At 41.3% G+C, this 22,108-nt stretch overlaps 1 protein-coding gene across 2 annotated transcripts in view; it reads right to left on the bottom strand.

Moving 5' to 3' along the window:
- Nucleotides 1-1,879: 1,879 nt before the first annotated feature.
- The window catches only part of LOC127629262 (Fc receptor-like protein 5), a 31,497-nt gene continuing 11,268 nt past the window's right edge, over nucleotides 1,880-22,108 (bottom strand). Inside the window, exons 2-15 of one of the 2 annotated variants that reach the window (XM_052106414.1) lie at nucleotides 19,859-20,133; nucleotides 19,467-19,736; nucleotides 18,904-19,179; nucleotides 18,371-18,640; nucleotides 17,961-18,233; nucleotides 17,489-17,779; nucleotides 8,179-8,436; nucleotides 5,115-5,381; nucleotides 4,718-4,819; nucleotides 4,451-4,513; nucleotides 4,309-4,368; nucleotides 3,577-3,642; nucleotides 3,407-3,454; nucleotides 1,881-3,270 (exon numbers count right to left, since the gene is read on the bottom strand). In XM_052106414.1, coding sequence (XP_051962374.1) covers nucleotides 3,263-3,270; nucleotides 3,407-3,454; nucleotides 3,577-3,642; nucleotides 4,309-4,368; nucleotides 4,451-4,513; nucleotides 4,718-4,819; nucleotides 5,115-5,381; nucleotides 8,179-8,436; nucleotides 17,489-17,779; nucleotides 17,961-18,233; nucleotides 18,371-18,640; nucleotides 18,904-19,179; nucleotides 19,467-19,736; nucleotides 19,859-19,892 — 2,286 coding nt within the window. In that variant the 5' untranslated portion in view covers nucleotides 19,893-20,133 and the 3' untranslated portion in view covers nucleotides 1,881-3,262. Of the gene's footprint in view, nucleotides 3,271-3,406; nucleotides 3,455-3,576; nucleotides 3,643-4,308; nucleotides 4,369-4,450; nucleotides 4,514-4,717; nucleotides 4,820-5,114; nucleotides 5,382-8,178; nucleotides 8,437-17,488; nucleotides 17,780-17,960; nucleotides 18,234-18,370; nucleotides 18,641-18,903; nucleotides 19,180-19,466; nucleotides 19,737-19,858; nucleotides 20,134-22,108 lie in introns of both variants that reach the window. The other variant, XM_052106413.1, reaches the window with a different exon arrangement.

The following is a 22,108-nucleotide window of genomic DNA, read 5'->3' as shown; positions in this document are numbered from 1 at the left end:
CCACCACATCCCAAAGATGCTCTATTGGGTTGAGATCTGGTGACTGTGGGGGCCATTTTAGTACAGTGAACTCATTGTCATGTTCAAGAAACCAATTTGAAATGATTCGAGCTTTGTGACATGGTGCATTATCCTGCTGGAAGTAGCCATCAGAGGATGGGTACATGGTGGCCATAAAGGGATGGACATGGTCAGAAACAATGCTCAGGTAGGCTGTGGCATTTAAACGATGCCCAATTGGCACTAAGGGGCCTAAAGTGTGCCAAGAAAACAACCCCACACCATTACACCACCACCACCAGCCTGCACAGTGGTAACAAGGCATGATGGATCCATGTTCTCATTCTGTTTACGCCAAATTCTGACTCTACCATCTGAATGTCTCAACAGAAATCGAGACTCATCAGACCAGGCAACATTTTTCCAGTCTTCAACTGTCCAATTTTGGTGAGCTCTTGCAAATTGTAGCCTCTTTTTCCTATTTGTAGTGGAGATGAGTGGTACCCGGTGGGGTCTTCTGCTGTTGTAGCCCATCCGCCTCAAGGTTGTGCATGTTGTTGCTTCACAACTGCTTTGCTGCATACCTCGGTTGTAACGAGTGGTTATTTCAGGCAAAGTTGCTCTTCTATCAGCTTGAATCAGTTGGCCCATTCTCCTCTGACCTCTAGCATTAACAAGGCATTTTCGCCCACAGGACTGCCGCATACTGGATGTTTTTCCCTTTTCACACCATTCTTTGTAAACCCTAGAAATGGTTGTGCATGAAAATCCCAGTAACTGAGCAGATTGTGAAATACTCAGACTGGCCCGTCTGGCACCAACAACCATGCCACGCTCAAAATTGCTTAAATCACCTTTCTTTCCCATTCTGACATTCAGTTTGGAGTTCAGGAGATTGTCTTGACCAGGACCACACCCCTAAATACATTGAAGCAACTGCCATGTGATTGGTTGATTAGATAATTGCATTAATGAGAAATTGAACAGGTGTTCCTAATAATCCTTTAGGTGAGTGTATATAACAAATGTATCATTTACAGTAAATTGACCTAGAATCCATAATAAATGTAAAATAATGCAAAATGCTTAAATTAAATTGGGTACATTTGACTCTGTTAATCATTGTCAACTCTGTTATTGTTCAACTTTTTAAACCACTAACAGAGTTGACGATAACAGTGCTTTAGCTCAAAATGCTAACCTCAAACCAGATACCACATGGCATGTCTAAAAACTGAATTTTATGGGTTTTCGCCATATTATCGTTTTTTAAAAAGTGAATGAGAGATTCACTGCAATATCACAATAACATATTTGACAAGTAATGAATCTACTATTGGTGTATCCTAAACATTTTGTACAAATTAATGAGAGAAGAATAATGACATACCTCACTGCTTTCCAGAGTTTCCCGCCAGAGGAAGTGACATCACTTGGAGCAAGTCACATGCTTTTTCTACAAATGCTTTGGAGGTTTTTTTTTTTTGTTTTATAACAGAGGTAACAGAGTTGACCGGAACGTAGGGACAGACACAAAATCAATTTTTTTATTAATTAAATTACAAATAATACAAAAATATATATTCTATGCAACTGTTTATATAACTTAATAGAGTAAACACAAAAAATATTTGAAAATTAGACTTAATTATTTCATGATAATTCAAGTTGAATGTATGAATCAGGAGGCAGAGACAGTCAATAATAGGTGGAGTGGAGTCATTTAGTTAATATTTCCCATTAAAAAAAAATCCTAAATATACATAAAGCATTATTTTAGTGATAGTGTAATATAATTTGTTATTATTCAAAACTGATTACATTTTTTTTTTTTTTATAAAAAAAGGTTTATCTGGGAGACTCGAAATGTACCCCCAATTCTGGAATGACTAATATATATATATATATATATAAATAATACAAAAATATTCAGATAATTAAAAGGCATTACATTCTTGTGGCAGATGAGTTAATCATTGATAAGACAATACAAAAAGTGGCTTTAGAATACAATGTATTGTTTACTACCGTATTATTGAACATAAGCCAATCATTGGCATACAGTTCACAGCAATCCATTACACAAGTAAATTTGTCAAACAGTTCAAGATTTATTATGAGGGCTTGTTTAAGGACCCGTTGATGAACACCTGCATCAGACATGCTTGTGTAGCGTCTCGGGTGCGTTGCGTCATAAACATAAAATTTTTAGGTCACTGTGTCAAGTTAAATATAGTTTAATACTTAGAACACATCATGAGGTTTGGACTTGCGCTCCATCAAGTGTTTTGAATACAAGAACATAACGCATGTTTGTGTTGTCTGCTGGATGGTTGTTTTCTTCACTGTATAAACTACGTGTTGCCATACAGCTGAAATTTAACACACTGCCCTCTGGAGTAAACAGGTGGTACTACAATCTTGAATTTTACTGTCAGTTGGGCATTGCGATTAATTGTGTAAATTTTTTCATGCGTAATTTTTAATCAAATTAATCGCACTGAATTAACGCGTTAAATTGACAGCCCTAGTATAAATGTATGTTTTTTTTCCCACTTTTTTTTAATTTTGAGTCATTTCTGGCAAGAAAGTAGTATTTTAGCTATTAAATATTAGGGATGTGCCCGAAGCAGAATAATTTATTCAGAAAGGAATGAATAAGGACTTCAAAACGTATAACGAATTCATCCAAATAATGATAAAAAATATTCAGAAGACTGATCATCCAATGAGCACAGGTATTAATTGATATTTTAAATAAACATCAAAAATTACAAAACAATGATGAGTCTGTTAAGCCAATATTATTACAGTCAGAACCTTATGAATGAAAATATGCAATCATGGTGGGAAAACGAAAGTACAAATAAATGGCTTCTTTAATTTTATTTATTTAAAATAATGATCTCTGAATAACCAACATAGGAGTAATAAACGGCATAGTCTAGGTATTTACAGATACAATTTTGTTTAATCCTTACATTTGATAATTGTAATTGTTTATATCTGAAATGCTATTGCATCCTCACTGTACAATCACTGCCGTCTACTGGGCAACATTCTGTTCTCCAAATCACATATTTACAGCACTACAGATAAGCTCCAAATTTTTCAAGCCCCAAACATACATTACATTGTTTTTTTTATCCTTTATGTACATGAATGAGCAGTTGCTGTGCTATAGATAACATATGTAATTTACTGTAGCTGCCTCAGTGAAAAAGAGAAACTCCATCTTGATGTTGATTACTGATAAAATGATTCAGGTTCCTGGAGAGGTAGAATAGAAACATTGCAATGAGCACACACTCTGCTTTTATAATGAAAATTTGGATAATAGCATGACATTTAGAGCCACAATATGTAGAAATGCCATTAAAAAGTATAAATGTAATTATTGGCCTACCTTTAAAAGATGTTAGGCCATTAGCCTCTGTTGATGGTGCATCTTCATCTTTATGAGAGAAATTAGTAAGAGTTGATCGCAATAAGTGATTTGACTGATTTGTTGGAGTGTCCAAATGATTTGTTGAAATTTTATAATGTAATAAACTTACATAATACTTGAATTCTTACCTTTGATCACACCATCCACATGAACAGTTGAAATACAATCACTTAACAGTTCTTTTTCATCACATTCTGAATGATAGAGAGAGAGCAGCAATGTTTAGTTTTAAAATCTCTTTACACTTGCCAGAGGTTAGCACTTGTTTTATGTATTTTGCAATAAGTTTTATGTAAATTGCTATACTAGAAAAATTGGACCCACTTTATATTTGGTGGGTTTAACTACTACCTAACCATTTGATACAATGTACTTATTATGTACATATATGTTGTTGCATGGTATCTAAATTTAAAGTACTTGCATTGAATTACATTTGTGGTTACACAGTTAACTTTACCCCTAATCCTAACCCAACCCTTACCCCAGAACCTAACTCTAACCCTAACTCCTAAACCTACTTGTACCTCAAACTCAGTAGCAGCAAATGTGGGAATTTTGTAGAACAACATGTAGTTACACAGTAAATACATAGAATTGTATGTGTTTAATGTAAGTACATAGTGGTTAAGGCCACCTAATATAAAGTTTGACTGAAAAATAACTTAAAAAAATTACGATCAAAACAGAAAACCTGTTGATTTCTTGAGGTACAGTACTTATTGTTCATATATGATTTTTACATAGTCTAAAACTTGAGATATTAACAAATGCTAGTTGTTTAAACAGAATGTACCCATCTCTGTTATAGGTTGTAAATTGTACAGTATCTTGAGGCAGACTCAAGGAAAAGTATGTACCTTTCATCTCAGAGTCTGTTGGTTTGTTGTCCATGTACTCCTTCATGGGTGCAGCAGTTTCTGTACAGAATAATTAAAGACCAATATGAATGTGAATGTAGAAAATATTTAAACACAAACACACACAAAATGAGAAACTTACGGTTCTTTGAGTCTGCCATTGAGAAAAACAAGTCCTCTGTAACTCTGTAAGTCTCTTTTTTCTCTAATGATAAGAAATGAAAGGTTTCGTAAGAAATAATTATAAGTAAAATAAATACATCATAATTTTTTTTTTAAATACACAAACTAATGCTAAATTCAACATATAGCCATAACACTAATATCCATAGTTCATACTATAGCAGTAAGTCTTTATATTTTTTTAATGATTTAACCATAAGCCACATGTAGTATTTCCAATTTGTACCTGATTTGCGTGTGCATTTAAGTATGACGCATCCAATAATCAGGATTACAATACAACAGATGAGACATCCTGATATGGCCAGCAGTATTTTTCTTTTGAACACTTTAATGATGAGGAAAAAGACATACATTTAGGCATACACAAGGCATTATTTAGTAAGTAAGGAACATTGACCAACAACATTTAATGCAACGTTAAATTAACATTTTGAGATTTTATTGAAAGGACATTTCTGGAAAAAGTTGCCGATTAAGTTCTCACAGAAGGGGGCACTCACACCTAGATTTTTGTTTATCTAGTTTTCTTTCATTTAGCCAGTGTCATTCTCTTCCTTTTCTAGGGATACTATATTTTGATACTATGTAGACATAATAAAGCAAATATTATCATAACTCACCCGTATTATTGGCTATGAAGCCCTCACTCATAGCAGAGTACAGTGGTCTCTCTGTCCTTATTCCCTTGCACTTGAATTCACTTTTAATTGTTTCTTCAGTTGCTGTTACTTTGTAGATATCTAAAGACCCATTCAGCTTCAGTCCATTTTCGTACCAGGTGTAGTTCCACTCTCTTTCATCTATGATCTCACACTTCAGTGTCAGGATATTCCCAGCCATGATGTCACCCCATTCAGTCTCCAGAGTCAGCACAGCAGTTGGACGATCTTAGAGCAATTTTATAGATGTATTTTCTTTTTTATATTTTTCTTATATATTTTTTCATAAGAAGACAAGCATTAAATGTATAGTCCACAGTGTGTTACAATTTAACATTTGCTTGAAAATCTTAACTTGAAAGCCTTTATTAGTTTTAACTTCATTGATGCAATGCAGTTTCAAAATAAAACATGTTGTAAATTAAATTTAAAGTTGAAGTGTGTAATTTATGTGAGACTAGTGACACCATTTACTGAAAACTCCCCCTGTCTGTCATTGGTCCGAAAAAACAAACTGACCCGACCTAAATTCATTACATTGGTTGAACCAATATTACTGTGATGGGCTAGTCAGGATACCCAAACAAATGGGTGCATATCCCAAAAGCTTTGTTGGCCAAATATGTTCAAAAGTTCTATCATTAGCAATATAGTTAAACAATTTGGTGTTTCCCAAAACCATAGTTCCAACAGACATTCGAAAACTGCATCGCACAGTTGTGTGGTTGGAAATAAAGCTCTTTACCTGTGGTTAGAAGCATAGCTCCTTGCTAGTTTGCTGTGTGGACATCATTTGATTTCACTGAGACTTATAATATTTCATTCATTTCAATATATCTTTCATTCTGTCAACACTTTGACCACGTTTACATGCACTTAAGATGCACTTAAGATTTCCAGGGTTTAAGTGCTTAAAGGCTATTAAGAGATAGCACTTTATCACACACAGCTGCTATTGGAGAACACAGCTTTTATCTGTTTATGTTAGTTTATGTAAGTGCCATTTATATGTTTTTGAACAGTGCGTATGTGCTTAAGTGCATTGGGGAATGCACTTAAGTCTGATGTAGAGGGAAACCCCACTATTGCAGCACAAAATATCTGTAGCATTACACAGTGCATGCAGCTTTCTTGTCTTCAGCAGCTTTCTCACATTAAATGACTTTCTGGTGTACGTGTAAATGACCTATTATATTAATATTTTAGAGGAAGTTATTACTCCACCACCTGAGTAACGACAGCTCTACGTTGTTGAGCCAACTTGGTTCGAAAGATGGATGAGCAACATTGTTACTACGGTTTCAGGAAATAGTCGTGACTAGCTAGTTAATTTCTTCAACGATGCATCATGCTATGGTGCACCATGGTTAAGCAGTGAGTTACTTTGTTGTAAGTGTAGTAGTAGGGGATTTTCGTTTCCTTTTTTTCTGCGTTCGTTATCCGTATATGGGAATGGGTGGATGAGGTAATTAGGGCCGGTGTATTTAAGTGTGTAGACAGGAAGCCCTAGAATGTAGGCTTTGTCATACCCACCCCTCTTCCGGTGTCACTATAGTCGAGTGATTGCTGTAGCCGTCTCGGTGGCGTGCCCTAGGAGTTGCGTTAAGCACTCGAGCTCATTGAAAGCTTTAAGGTATGTCGGCTATCGTAATGTGTTGTGGTGTGGGTTTTATGGTGTAAGTCGAGTTTAATGGGGTTTATTGTGTGTTTTAGCAGAACATTCTCGAGCGCATCCTGACATCGTGACGTGATTCTCGTGTGGTATGTATGATATAGTGAAGGTTTTATATCTCTCGACTGGAGTTAATCCTTGTTTGATTGTTATGTTTTGTTTTGCAGTCTCTCACGCACCACGTGATGGTTAACTCAGGTTGCGCTGCTGTTTTTTCGTGATTAGGTTATTTTTTTTGTCTTCTGTGAATATATATGTGTATCTGTTACTAGTTTTCCTTAACGTTATTAGTTTCTGTGTTTTTGTTTGTTTTCATTTGATGGTTTGGGTTATTTTGATCTTCTTGTTTGGAGTTGGTTTGACCAGTGTGATTTGGGCCATAGTGGCCGTGTGGTGTAATGATCTCGTAGTGAGTCTATTCAACCATCACCCTTTTTGGTATATTGGTGTCCTCAATGCCGACGAGGTAGGACGGGTCATCCGTGCACCACTGAATTGGGTCAATCATCATAATTGTGTTTGTAATTATTGTTGTGATGATTTTGTATTTGTATCGCCCCCACTAATTTCTCTTTGTTTCTTTTTGTTCAAGTTAAGGCTGAGTGCGCCGAGGGGGAGGCTAGTCACCTGGGTAAAACACATCTTCCTATTTTCTTTGCCGTGCACGCATAAGTGGTGGAGAGCACACTCTTGTACAGCTAGTTTGCCACCCCTAAGGTAAGCTTAGTCTTATAGTTTCTATTCTTTTAGTTATTAATTCTTTTGTTTTGTTTGGTGGGAATGGTATAGTATTTCTTTTCTTGTGATATTTTGTTTGATATGGTTTTGTGTTTGCATCAGGTGTGTCTGGAGGAATGTTCTTTTAATATTGTGATATTCTTATTATTGTTATAATAAACGTGGCCATACCATGATTAATTGATGCCAGAGAAATGTTTTCCAAATAAATAAAAAGTATTCATTTGTTTATCGTATGAAGCGACTCTGTCTTTTCACTGCACCACCGAACCTGTGTTCTTTTTCATATTTCCTTGGGTGTAATTCCCAAGGTGGCGTAGTCAGTGCTATCCGACTTAAATTATATAAGAACTACCAGGTCACGGTCACATAAGGGAAATGCATCCCAAAGCAATTGTTTGATAGTGCTACAGTGTTAAACTTGTTATCATGTTCAACCTATGAATGATTACTTATTTCTGACTCTGGATGTCAAGCTGGAATAAGTTATTTTAATACCCAAAAAATGACACAAATCACCATTAGCTTTTTGCTTTAAACACAATGGCTGTGCTGCCATGACATTTTATCCTAGAATTGAAATGACCACAAGATGGACACAAAAGACCAACTTACTTTTAACGTTCACTTCTACATTCTCACTGTGCACTGAGAAGTCGCCTCTCTTTGCTTTGCAGTAAAAGGTGTGAGACAAAGATGCTGAGCTGATGTTGTAAGTTGGATCTGTGGAAGGAGGTTGTGTTCGCTTTGAGTTTTCATACCAGTGATATTCCCAACCATCACCAGGCATACTGCAATCAAGCTGGACTTGCTCCTCAGTGTAGAAAAAATCAAATGACGGATGTTTTCCTGTCTTCGGTTTTGGAGTCTTATCTGGGCACAACAGAGGTAGAATTAAAAATACTGGACCATCTCCAAACAATAGCTGCCATAATTTGCATGTGCTTATTATTCTTGGGAATTATACTAAGATTCAAAATAAGTAAATACAGAAGCAGACGCGGCGTCAGCCGATTTTGCCAGGGCTTCAGCCCCAAATTTGATTTTGAAATGTTAACTGACAAATATGAAACTGGACAATAGCATATGTAAACCCCCGTAATCATAAGTTGCCTTATTTCATTGTGCTTTGGCTTTGCACATACTGCATACAGCCTGTAAAAATAGACATAGGTCTTAAAAATAATCTAGCCTATAGAGTAAGTTTCTTTGCTGTTGGTAGCCTATGGGCTACTCCGTTTCTTCCTCTCTGTTGAATATGCAGCAGGTAGGGGAGGAGTTGACATCAACTAATGTTACTTATTGGCGAGTTAACAGCAGTTAGCAGGACTTCTGAAAGAAGTCAGTGGGTAGCCAGGAACACTAGTTTTATCACACTGCGCTTGTAACGAGAGCCAGCAGGTACATGGCAGTGCAGTGTGTAAACCTCACTCTCCTGACCTCAAGAGGTGCACTAGCGACTGATGCAAAAGGCTGTAGACTTTAGCCTCCTTATTAGCGCATACACTTCTCACGCCGGAGACGTTGGTTCGAGTCCCGTTCGGAGTGTACTTTTCTTGTTTATCAGGTGTTCTCTAAGGATAACCAATAAGCATTAACATAAATTATATGTGTGACTTGTTTTGTGATATTAGTTTGTAGTAAATATACACTTTGATTTGATTAAATGGTTTTGTAGAGAGTAACAAAGATGAGCTACAGACTGAGGAGCCAGAAGCAGCAGCTGTGCCAGAATCAGGCATGGAAACTGGTAACAATTAATCAGTCACTTTACTTTAGAGAAAGTTAAAAGTGAAACATTGTTTATCCCAATTATCCTAATGAAAGTATTTTGACAGATGAACATGGAGAATTATATACAATTCGAAGCCATGGTGTGTCAATGAACTTAGAATAAAGTCATTCATGTATTGCTTTAACTTAGGATCTTATACATCATTTTGACTATTTATGTCAAGAAATATAAATTATTTATATTAAATATTTTTTTCTGCTCTTCCCAATACATTTTCTTCAATAGTATTGGTCTACAATTTGAAATATGTAGCACTTGATGAATTAGTTGTTTGAAGCTGATTTGCAATAAGTTATGTGCTGTATCTGTTCTTTTGCATCACAGATGATTCAGGGAGGAGAGAGGATGAGTTAGTCGAGGATATACTAGAGTGGAAGATTTAGGAACTGTAGAAATAGGCCCAGCCAGAGCAAAACTCAAAGAATACCCTCTCACCAGCTTTGGACTACAGAGAAGTGGTTGCTTGTGTGAAAATAAAATTGTCTGGGCTAAGCCCTGGATGTCCTTCAATGCTGGAAACGCCTCTGTACAGAAGCACTCTCATTGTGGAATAAGTGAAGCCGGAGCTCTTTAAAGGAAATACCCCGGCGATACATTTTAAATGAAATAATATTGAATGCGTTATAGCTTTATTGAAGTTAAAATAATACAGAAGCAGATCATGTAAATAATTACAAACTCTAGCATTTCTCTGTGTGGTCAGTGCCTTTTCTATGAGTTGCATGAATGTCCCGATCTAAGGGGGAGAGATTGAAACTGCACCCGGCTGATGCACACTCTGGCACGGGGACTCTCATCCCTCGAGCACACATGCTTAATGCTGCTAGATTATAACCGATGGCTCGTGACTTATTGAATCATAATATATGTCACAGTGCATTTCTTATCGTGAAAAAAATTGGCAATACGCAGCTTTATAAATAGAGGAAGCTTTTTTTTTTGTGAGTTAAAGATGGATTGAGGTGACAGAAAGGTGAGAGAGGAAGTCTTCACCCCATTATACACTGCAACAAAATACATTTTTGATGTATTTTTGTTTTGGCTTGTTTTCCAATATAAATATCTAAAAACTCCATTAAAACAACATACATTTTCTTTAGCAGCTATACTTCAGAAGAAAAACAAATATTATCTGAGAATGTTGAATATAATATTAAAAATACAAATATTTAAAATTCCTTTAAAAAAGACACATTCACCTGAGAAGCAGCATATAAGATATTTCTACTTTGCTTTTATAGAATAGAATTGTGTCTTTACTACACTTGCAGAAGTATCCAAATGAAAGTAAAAAAATACACTTATATACAAAATACACACACACTACCGGTCAAAGGTTTGAAACACTTGACTGAAATGTTTCTCATGATCTTAAGACTCTTTTGACCTGAAGGCGTATGCTTAAATGATTGAAATTAGTTCCCCTTCTGTCGCTCTCTCCACGTTGTGTCAGAGAAGCGACACTAGGGGTCTCTCTTGAGCGCCGATATTCACCTCTGAACTATGAAAAAAGGCCAATGAGAGTTGGCAACCAGTATTTGCATGTCCGCCCCGGACATCACGGGTATTTAAGCGGCGCAAATCACGGAGTTCATTCAGAAAAATTTCTTCGAGCCGATGGTCGTGTTTGCAGACTGCTGCGTTTTACACACTGAGTTCCTGCTATCCTCTGCTGCATGCTGTTGGATTCTATGGCGCACAACAGCGGCTTTCTCCTGTTTGCACGGCTGTGCACTTCCTGCCCCTGAGCACATCGACAGTTGCAGATAAGAAAGATCTCTCACGAGTTCTTTCATTCATAAAAGAGTGATTTTATTTAAAAGAGTAATTTCCTCTAAAAGAGCAAAAAACACAGCGGCGTTGAGCGTCCTTTTAAGGACAGCGTCTTTATAAAGATGCCTTTCCGCCCCTGTGTTGTTCCTGGATCGCGGTAGAGTACTCTCCGCTTCCGGCGACCTCAGGCGTTGTCTCGTGTGTCTGGGCAGTGATCACACTGAGGCTGCGTTTGTCGATGGTTCATGTTCTCATTGCGAGAACATGACCATGACAACGTTAGCGATTGCTGACTTGCTTACAACCGTAAGCAAGCCACTCCAACCGCCCCGCGTCGCTCCTTCTTCCCACGGGATTGAGGACGATGCGGCTGGCGATGGAGGCGATCCGGTGATGGCAGCGTGTGCAGCTCCGCCGGATGCGCACCCTCGGACCACCAGCGCCCGGCACGCTTCGTTGACTCCGTCCCCTTCGAGGTGGCGGCGACTCGCCTCACAGCCAGTCTGCCTACCCTCTTGCGATGGAAGCAGATGAGTTCGCCGCGACAGAGGCCATTTCGCACATCATGCTGCGCCGCAAGCTTGCCGCCATGGCCCAGGCCCCACCTGCTCGCCGAGGGCGTCCTCCCGCAGCCAGAAGACCTTCTGCTCCGCCCCAACCTGGGCCCAGCTCTCAGCCCCGGCGTCGAGCAAACCGCAGGAAGCGTACGCCCCTGCCTCCACGGACCCCTTCGAGGACCGGAAGGCTCCCAAGCGTCCCTGAGACAGCAGACCCAAAGGGCGAGAAGTTAGCTCGAGGTGATAAGACCACTCCGTCCCGGTGGAGGGCCGGGAGGAGAATCTTTTGTTTTTAGTTTGCGCACCCCTGACAGGGGCTGCGGTACCAAATTCTCAATAAAAGAGCTATTTCCTTTACCTCTGGGTCACATGGCCCGCAAATGCCGTTCTCACGGCACTTTGCTTTCAGGCCTCAACAGTCTCGGCGCCAGGATGCGGTGCTTCCGCCCTCAGCCCCACGACTGTTCCCGGCCGGCGGTTCAGATGAGTCCAGAGAGCGCCAGCATCAGACCTCCTCCTCAGTCATGAACCCGCCCCTGCGGGTCGCGCAGAACAAGGTAAGTGCTTTGAGTTTATTCTCAGCACCAGAGCCTCGGGGCGCCACAGCGCCTCCCGATGCCGCGTTACCTGTTCCGCACCGCTGCGAGGCCCCGCCGGGTACGTCCAAAATACTTGTCCCCTTGGTGCCCCTAGCACGGAGCTTAGAGGCATGGCTTTCACTGCCCAGATCGTCACGGTGGCTGCACGGACCATCCAACTCAGTTACGCAATTCAGTTTGCCAGGTCTCCGCCCCCCTTCGTGGGCGTTCGTTCCTCCGCAGTGCACGGCGAACATGCCCACTCCCTGCGCGAGGAAATCGCCTCCCTTCTAATCAAGGACGCGATAGAGCCTGTCCCTCCAACTGAAACGAAGAAGGGTTTCTACAGCCCTTACGTCGTTGTACCCAAGAAAGGCGGCGGCATACGACCGATCTTGGACCTGCAAGTTTTCAATCGGACCTTGTCCAAACTCCCGTTCAAAATGCTTACCCAGAAACAAATTCTATCTGGCGTCCGGCATCTAGATTGGTTCGCAGCGGTAGACCTGAAGGACGCGTACTTCAATGTCTCAATTCACCCTCGACATCGACCCTTTCTACGGTTCGCGTTCGACGGCCAGGCGTATCAGTACAAGGTCTTCCCCTTCGGCCTGTCTCTGTCCCCTCGCGTCTTCCACGAAGGTCGCAGAAGCGGCTCTTGCCCTGCTACGAGGGCGGGCATACGCATACTCAATTACCTCGACGATTGGCTCATTTTGGCCTCCTCGCAGGAATTACTATGCGCACACAGAGACCAGGTGTTCGAGCACCTCGGCCGTTTAGGGTTTCAGGTCAACTGGGAAAGAGCAAGCTCACCCCGGTCCAGAGCATCTCTTTTCTCGGTTTGGAGTTAGAATCAGTCTCAATGACAGCACGTCTCTCCAACGAGCATGCTCAGTCAGTGCTGGAATGCCTCGCTTCTTTCGAACCAGGCACCGTGGTCCCTTTGAAATGTTTCCAACGGCTCCTGGGGCATATGGCATCCTCCGCGGCGGCCGCGCCACTGGGGTTGATGCATATGAGACCCTTTCAGCATTGGCTCCAGACTCGAGTCCCGAGACAAGCATGGCGCCACGGCACACACGGCGTGGAAGTTACCCCCGCCTGCCGCCAAACCTTCAAACCCTGGACAGATCTCTGCTTTCTACGGGCAGGAGTACCCTTGCAGCAGGTGTCCCGTCGGCGTTCTGGTTACAACCGGCGCCTCCAAATTGGGTTGAGGCGCCGTGTGTAACGGGCGCAGCCGCAGGCGGTGGAACCGAGGCCGCTGCGCTGGCACATCAACTGCCTAGAGCTGCTGGCCGTTTTTCTTGCCCTGAAGAAATTTCTTCCGTTGATTCGTGGCAAGCATGTCCTAGTCAGGACAGACAGCACCACGGTGGTGGCCTACATAAACCGCCAAGGCCCGTCGTCTCCTCCTTTGGAGTCAGCAGCGACTGGAGTCACTGCGCGCCACTCACATCCCCGGCAACCTCAATGTGATAGCGGACACGCTGTCAAGGCAAAACTTGCCCGGCGGAGTGGAGGCTCCACCCCAATCGGTCCAGCTGATTTGGGACAGGTTCGGCAAGGCCCAGGTAGACCTGTTTGCCTCCCAGGAAACCTCCCACTGTCAGCTCTGGTATGCCCTCACAGAGGCTCCCCTTGGGACAGATGCTCTGGCGCACAGCTGGCCCGCGAGGGCTGCGCAAATGCAGCTTTTCCCCAGTGAGCCTTCTTGCACAGGTGCTATGCAAGGTCAGGGAGGACAAGGAGCAAGTCACTCTGGTGGCCCCCTACTGGCCCAACCGGACGTGGTTTTCGGATCTCACGCTCCTCAAGACAGCCCCTCCCTGGCGAATTCCCCTGAGGAAGGACCTTCTTTCTCAGGGACGGGGTATTCCAGGGGACCTCTGGAATCTCCACGTCTGGTCCCTGGACGGGACGCGGAGGATCTAGCCGGCCTACCTTCAGCCGTCATAGACACTATTAACCAAGCCAGAGCCCCTTCGACCAGGCATCTTTACGCCCTGAAGTGGCGTCTGTTCATGGACTGGTGTTCTTCCGAGCGAAGACCGCAGAAGTCGCGCAGTTAGGTCAGTGCTCGTGTTTCTTCAGGAGAGGCTGGAGAGGAGGCTGTCCCCTCCACCCTCAAGGTGTATGTTGCACTATCGCGACCCACCATGATCACGGTAGGCGGCAAGTCTCTTGGTAAGCCGCGACTTAATCGTCAGGTTCCTAAAAGGTGCCCGGAGGATGACTCCCTCCGGCCTAACCTGTTTCCCTCCTGGGATCTCTCGGTCGATCCTTATGGGACTCCGGAGACCCCCTTCGAGCCAGCTTGACTCAGTTGGACTCAGGGCCCTCTCTCTCAAGACCGCCCTGCTGATCGCGCTCGCTTCCATCAAGAGGGTCGGGGACCTGCATGCGTTCTCTGTTAGCGGCGCTTGCCTGGAGTTCGGTCCGGCGGACATTTTCGTGATCCTAAGACCGCTGACCGAGGCTACGTGCCCAAGGTTCCTACCACACCCTTCAAGGATCAGGTGGTGAACCTGCAAGCGCTGCCCGGAGGAGGCAGACCCAGCCCTTTCACTGCTGTGTCCAGTACGTGCCTTACATATTTACCTGGACCGCACACAGAGCACCAGACGCTCTGAGCAGCTCTTCGTCTGCTTTGGGGGACAGCAGAAAGGGAATGCTGTCTCCAAGCAGAGACTCGCCCACTGGGTTGTCGACACCATTTCCCTGGCTTAACACACCCAGGCCATGCCCCCCCCCCCTTTGCGGGTCCGAGCCCACTCCACCAGGAGTGTTGCTTCCTCGTGGGCACTGGCTAGGGGCATTGCCCTAGCAGACATTTGTAGAGCAGCGGGCTGGGCAACACCTAACACTTTTGCGAGATTCTGCAATCTCCGAGTTGAGTCAGTATTGTCCCGTGTTCTCTCAGATACCGAGCCCGTAGAACTAGGTGGCATGTCCACGATCTGACCGGGTGAATCGCTTGCACCCAGCGCCCTTCCCCCTAACCAGGGGAAACAGTGCGCCTTCTTTCCCAGGAGATCCCAGGTTTGGGACACTGGTTGACTCCTCCCTAGCCCTCGTGGGTCGCAGTTCTGCGGAGGAACTCGCCGACCCAAACCACTGTGGGTACCACTAGCTACCCTGTACTGGTATAGGTGCCCCACAGGTAAGGCCTCCTGTTCGGACTCCCCCTGTGTGTAAAACCACGGTTCTGTCCCCTCACGAGAGTTGACTCTGTGTTTTCCTTAGGCAGTTACAGCTGCCTTGGGTGCCGTGCTGTATGCTTCCCCCCTCTGCAAGGCTGGATCTACCACCGCACTACTGTTCCGCATAAGACCTAAGTATAGGCCATGCGATGTATTTGCCACTCAAAAGTTGCCTCCCCTCCCAGGTAGGTGTGGCCTCCGCAGGGTCTTCTCCGCCCTAATAAGGGCTAAGACCCCCTTCCCTCAATGCGTGTAAGGGCCCGGCCGTAGTTGCTCTATCGCGAGAAACATAGAGAGAAAAGAGGCCCAGCCAGGCTGGCCCGTTCCCATGTTGGCGGCCGTCACCTTGTTCCCCCCTCCAGGGTAACAATAAGGAATCCTGATGGCTTAAATGGGGCATTGGGGAAGGGTACGTGCAGCCTGATACAGTTGGTTGTTCTGCACGAAGGAATACCTGCTCGCTCCTGTATCAGCGGATCACGTACACGGCTCAGCGCATGGCTCTTTTTAAGTGGAAGATTTCCGGCTCCTCAGAAAAATCCTGAATGAACTCCCACATTTGCGCTGCTTAAATACCCATATGTCCGGGGGCGGGACATGCAAATACTGGTTGCCAACTCTCATTGGCCTTTTTTCATAGTTCAGAGGTGAATATCGGTGCTCAAGAGAGACCCCTAGTGTCGCTTCTCTGACACAACGTCTCGTTCCCTCCATCGGGGAACGGAGGTTACATACGTAACCTAGACATTATGTAGACAAAAATATAATTGTGCCAACATATTAATTTATTTAATTATACAACTAAAATATAATTAAAAAACAAATAATATTGTTTTTTAAATAATAAAAAAGCAGCCAATAAGTGCCAAACATAGATGGGAACTCCTTCAATACTGTTTAAAAAGCATCCCAGGATGATACCTCAAGAAGTTGGTTGAGAAAATGTCAAGAGTACATTTCTGCAAATTCTAGACAAAGGGGTGACTACTTTCAAGATGTTAAACTATAACACATATTTTTATTTATTTTGGATTTTGTTTAGTCACAACTTAATTCCCATAGTTCCATTTATGTTATTCCATAGTTTTTATGACTTTACTATTATTCTAAAATGAAAAAAAAAAAAGAAATTGTTTTAAGGATTTTTAGACATTTTATTCCATTTAGTTTTAAATGGAAAACAAGACAAAAACATTTAATAACAATAGGATTTTTTTGCAGTGAATTTCTTAACTGAATTAAAAAAATGTTCCATTCATTCTGTGAATGTCATTTAGAGGTATTTTTACACATCTGTTGTGCGACCCTCTTTAGGCTAAGTTCACACAATCAGTGTTTGGAATTGTCAACCTTATTTACTAACAGGCATGACTTTCCCATTGTTCTGTGCATACAACAGTTTACAGAACGGATTGAATACGTTCTGTATAAACAAGTAACTGAAGTCAATGCCCCTTTTCTATTCTTGTGATGTTTGTGAACAACACCTGTAACCATGTCACCATAGTGACAAAATGTAATATCAAAGACGGCAACGTAACATTGGACAGATTAACAGTCATAACACTGGAAAGATTAACACAAGTTCAAGCAAGGTGTGACTTTGTAATTGTAAATAACCGACAGCATCTTTGAATTATTTTTTTAACTGAGAAAAGAGAACAGCATTAGGGTCATGACCAGACCACAAAACTGATGAGAGTAGCTCTATTTGGATCTAAAATCTTCAGATGAAAAACAGCTCACAGTTCCTGGAGCTACTGAATTGAGCTGATAATAATGACAATGAGACAGGAACAAATCTGTAAACACTGACACTAAACAATCTATGCCAATACAAAGGCCAGTGTACAAGAAAAGCAGCTTAAGCTTTGATAAAAGAATAAGGTTTCAACTTCCTGTTTCGATATGAAATACGTTAACATAGGACAGAAAACTAAGCTCCCTTGTTGAACTCGTCAAGACAATCTCACTCAATCTGATTTATTGTATATTTTCCGAAGTAGTTTTACTTGCCATAAATTTGAAGTCGTAAAGCTTCTGCTTTACTTGTGGTCACTGGCAATCTCTTCACATGTTTCCCTCTGCAGGTATACCATCCAGAATGACTTTTTTTTGCTAAGTTGATAGAGAGTGTGGTTCCAATTAAGGATATATCCTTATCTTTAGAGACATGAGTTTCATTTTTAAACCATTCATAGTTCCATTCATCTGAAATTCCATTGATTGAACACTTCAGAGTGACTTTTTCAGTAGCGTAAAATGTTTTCCATTGAGACTCAATTGACACATTTGTTTGAGGAGGCTCTGTACAGAAAAACAAATCATAAGAAGAACAATTTCAAAACTTTCCTCATATCTTATACCTGAACACATCAAATATGCAACATAACTGATAACTGCTTTACATGAATGGCAATAGCCTGATTTAATAGCATACTATTATACAACTGTGTTGCTGGGAAAAATGACAGAATTTTCATCTAACCTTTGACAGTTAGAGTGTGAATATCACTTTGGTCAGAGCTGAGATCTCTCCGTCTGACTTTACAACAGTATTTCCTACCATCAGTCACTTGTGCAGACTTGATGGTGAAATAGTTTTTACTGGTGTCAGTATGAATGAGTTCTGAGTCATTAAACCACAGGTATTCCCATTCTGACGACTGCACTTTGACTTCACAATTAAAGGTCACTTGCTCTTTGGTGTAGATCACCTGGAAATCTGGGTTCTGGCTCAGTAGTGGCTTGGGCCAGTGATCTAAAGAGAGAAGAAAGTGCAGTGAATGTACCTCACTGTCATCTGATCCAACATAAACAAAAGACAGAAAATAATATGAACAGTGCCTTTACCCTACTTGGATGCAGGAATTAATTTGTTTATATGATTGAACTTACCATTGACTTTGAGTAGAAATGCATTACTTTCTTGGGTATTTACAGGTCTGTTATAAAGTATTCCTTTGCATGTATATTGTCCGGAGTCAGTGAGATTTACTGTTATTATCTTAGGTTGGCTATCAGGGTTATCAAAATTATGGCCATCTTTAATCCATTGGAAGGACCAGCCTGAAGAACCACCATCAAATCCACACTTCAGGGTGATTTTCTCAGATGGGAAAAACTCTGTCCATGTAGGATCCACAGTCAGCTTTGGTTTAGGAGTCTCTACAAATAACAAGATACATTACAACCTTTACTATAAAAACCGTATTAACTAATGTAAAATAAAATAAATAAATACATTTATCAATTGTCACACATTATACATACATTTCTGCATATACATGGTGAAATTATTTATTTTTCACATATCCCAGATAAGCTGGGGTCAGAGTGCAGGGTCAGCCATGATACGGTATTGTATATTTACAACTGGAGCTTTTATACCAAGTTTTGTAAATAACAATATAAAAGAAGATACTGCTCACCTGTTATGTTTAAAAAGAGAGGATTGCTGTGCATTGAATAAAAATTGTCCCTTTTTGCTTGACACCAGAAAATCCCATTGTCAGACAACTGAACAGAGTTAATGGTGTGAGAGCCTTTTCTAGAGATGATAGAAGCTGCTTCCTTTGAGTTCTTATACCAAATGTACTCCCACTCAGTATATATGCTTTGGATGTTACAATTTAAAGTTACGGTTTCTGGATTGTATAGCACATCAAATGCAGGGTTCATTTGGACATTTGGTTTCGGCTTTTCTTCTACAAAAGTAAACAAAAAACATACTTTTAATTAGTACATTTTTCAAAGGTTCACAATGAACAAATAAAAACCAGCCAACAAAAAACAACATACAGTATAATAGGTAAAGGAATAGCTAAACATTTTTTTTAAAAGAACAAAATAATAATAATTATTATAATTCTAACTAAAATTATCTATTTCTACAACAAGTCCAATCAGATTTGTGGACTGGAACATCTCGGTTACTGATGTAACCTCCGTTACCCTGATGCAGGAATTAATTTGTTTATATGATTGAACTTACCATTGACTTTGAGTAGAAATGCATTACTTTCTTGGGTATTTACAGGTCTGTTATAAAGTATTCCTTTGCATGTATATTGTCCGGAGTCAGTGAGATTTACTGTTATTATCTTAGGTTGGCTATCAGGGTTATCAAAACTATGGCCATCTTTAATCCATTGGAAGGACCAGCCTGAAGAACCACCATCAAATCCACACTTCAGGGTGATTTTCTCAGATGGGAAAAACTCTGTCCATGTAGGATCCACAGTCAGCTTTGGTTTAGGAGTCTCTACAAATAACAAGATACATTACAACCTTTACTATAAAAAACATATTAACTAATGTATATTTACAACTGGAGCTTTTATACCAAGTTTTGTAAATAACAATATAAAAGAAGATACTGCTCACCCGTTATGTTTAAAAAGAGAGGATTGCTGTGCATTGAATAAAAATTGTCCCTTTTGCTTGACACCAGAAAATCCCATTGTCAGACAACTGAACAGAGTTAATGGTGTGAGAGCCTTTTCTAGAGATGATAGAAGCTGCTTCCTTTGAGTTCTTATACCAAATGTACTCCCATTCAGTAAATATGCTTTGGATGTTACAATTTAAAGTTACGGTTTCTGGATTGTATAGCACATCAAATGCAGGGTTCATTTGGACATTTGGTTTCGGCTTTTCTTCTACAAAAAGTAAACAAAAAACATACTTTTAATTAGTACATTTTTCAAAGGTTCACAATGAACAAATAAAAACCAGCCAACAAAAAATAACATACAGTATAATAGGTAAAGGAATAGCTATTTTTTTTTTAAAGAACAAAATAATAATAATTATTATAATTGTAACTAAAATTATCTATTTCTACAACAAGTCCAATCAGATTTGTGGACTGGAACATCTCGGTTAATGATGTAACCTCCGTTCCCTGATGGACGGAACGAGATGTTGTGTCGATGAGTTGACACTTGGGAGACATACATCTCTGATCTTTGAGAAAAGGCCCATGGGAATTGGCGTATGGGATCTGCATGACACTCCCCCCAGACATACGGGTACAAAAGGAGTGCCGATGGAAACACACATTCAGATTTCTTCTTCGGAGCTGAGCAGGCACATTTACAGAGCAGAATTCTTCCTGCCATTCCATTCATCTCTCCTCTATTGGAAGCTGCTGGTTCTACGGCACATTGCAGCGGTTCTTCCCCTCACATACTACGGTTGTGTCGAGCAACACCCCTGGGTGCTTCGGCAATACAGCAGAGCCCTTCCTTATATATATATATATACAGGTGCTGGTCATATAATTAGATTATCATCACACAGACTGATATATTTCAAATGTTCATTCCTTTTAATTGATGATTATAACTGACAACTAATGAAAAACCCCAAAATCAGTATCTCAGAAAATTAGAATATTGTGAAAAGGTTCAATATTGAAGACACCGGGTGCCACACTCTAATCAGCTAATTAACTCAAAACACCTGCAAAGGCCTTTAAATGGTCTCTCAGTCTAGTTCTGTAGGCTACACAATCATGGGGAAGACTGCTGACTTGACAGCTGTCCAAAAGACGACCATTGACACCTTGCACAAGGAGGGCAAGGCACAAAAGGTCATCGCTAAAGAGGCTGGCTGTTCACAGAGCTCTGTGTCCAAGCACATTAATAGAGAGGCGAAGGGAAGGAAAAGATGTGGTAGAAAAAAGTGTACAAGCAATAGGGATAACCGCACCCTGGAGAGGATTGTGAAACAAAACCCATTCAAAAATGTGGGGGAGATTCACAAAGAGTGGACTGAAGCTGGAGTCAGTGCTACAAGAACCACCACGCAGAGACGTTTGCAAGACATGGGTTTCAGCTGTCGCATTCCTTGTGTCAAGCCACTCTTGAATAAGACACAGCATCAGAACACAAAAAGGACTGGACTGATGCTGAGTGGTCCAAAGTTATGTTCTCTGATGAAAGTAAATTTTGCATTTCCTTTGGAAATCAAGGTCCCAGAGTCTGGAGGAAGAGATGAGAGGCACAGAATCCACATTGCTTGAAGTCCAGTGTAAAGTTTCCACAGTCAGTGATGGTTTGGGGTGCCATGTCATCTGCTGGTGTTGGTCCACTGTGTTTTCTGAGGTCCAAGGTCAACGCAGCTGTCTACCAGGAAGTTTTAGAGCACTTCATGCTTCCTGCTGCTGACCAACTTTATGGAGATTCATTTTCCATCAGGAATTGGCACCTGCACACAGTGCCAAAGCTACCCGTACCTGGTTTAAGGACCATGGTATCCCTGTTCTTAAATGGCCAGCAAACTCGCCTGACCTTAACCCTATAGCCAATCTATTGGGTGTTGTGAAGAGGAAGATGCGATACGTCAGACCCAACAATACAGAAGAGCTGAAGGCCACTATCAGATCAACCTGGGCTCTCATAACACCCGAGCAGTGCCACAGACTGATCAACTCCATGCCACGCCGCATTGCTGCAGTAATTCAGGCAAAAGGAGCCCACTAAGTATTGAGTGCTGTACATGCTCATACTTTTCATGTTCATACTTTTCAGTTGGCCAACATTTCTAAATATCCTTTTTTTGTATTGGTCTTAAGTAATATTCAAATTTTCGGAGATACTGAATTTGGGATTTTCATTAGTTGTCAGTTTT

This window comes from Xyrauchen texanus, chromosome 35 (assembly GCF_025860055.1).
Source record: "Xyrauchen texanus isolate HMW12.3.18 chromosome 35, RBS_HiC_50CHRs, whole genome shotgun sequence".
NCBI classification, from domain to species: Eukaryota; Metazoa; Chordata; class Actinopteri; order Cypriniformes; family Catostomidae; genus Xyrauchen; species Xyrauchen texanus.
This window is presented reverse-complemented; position numbering and strand designations above follow the sequence as displayed.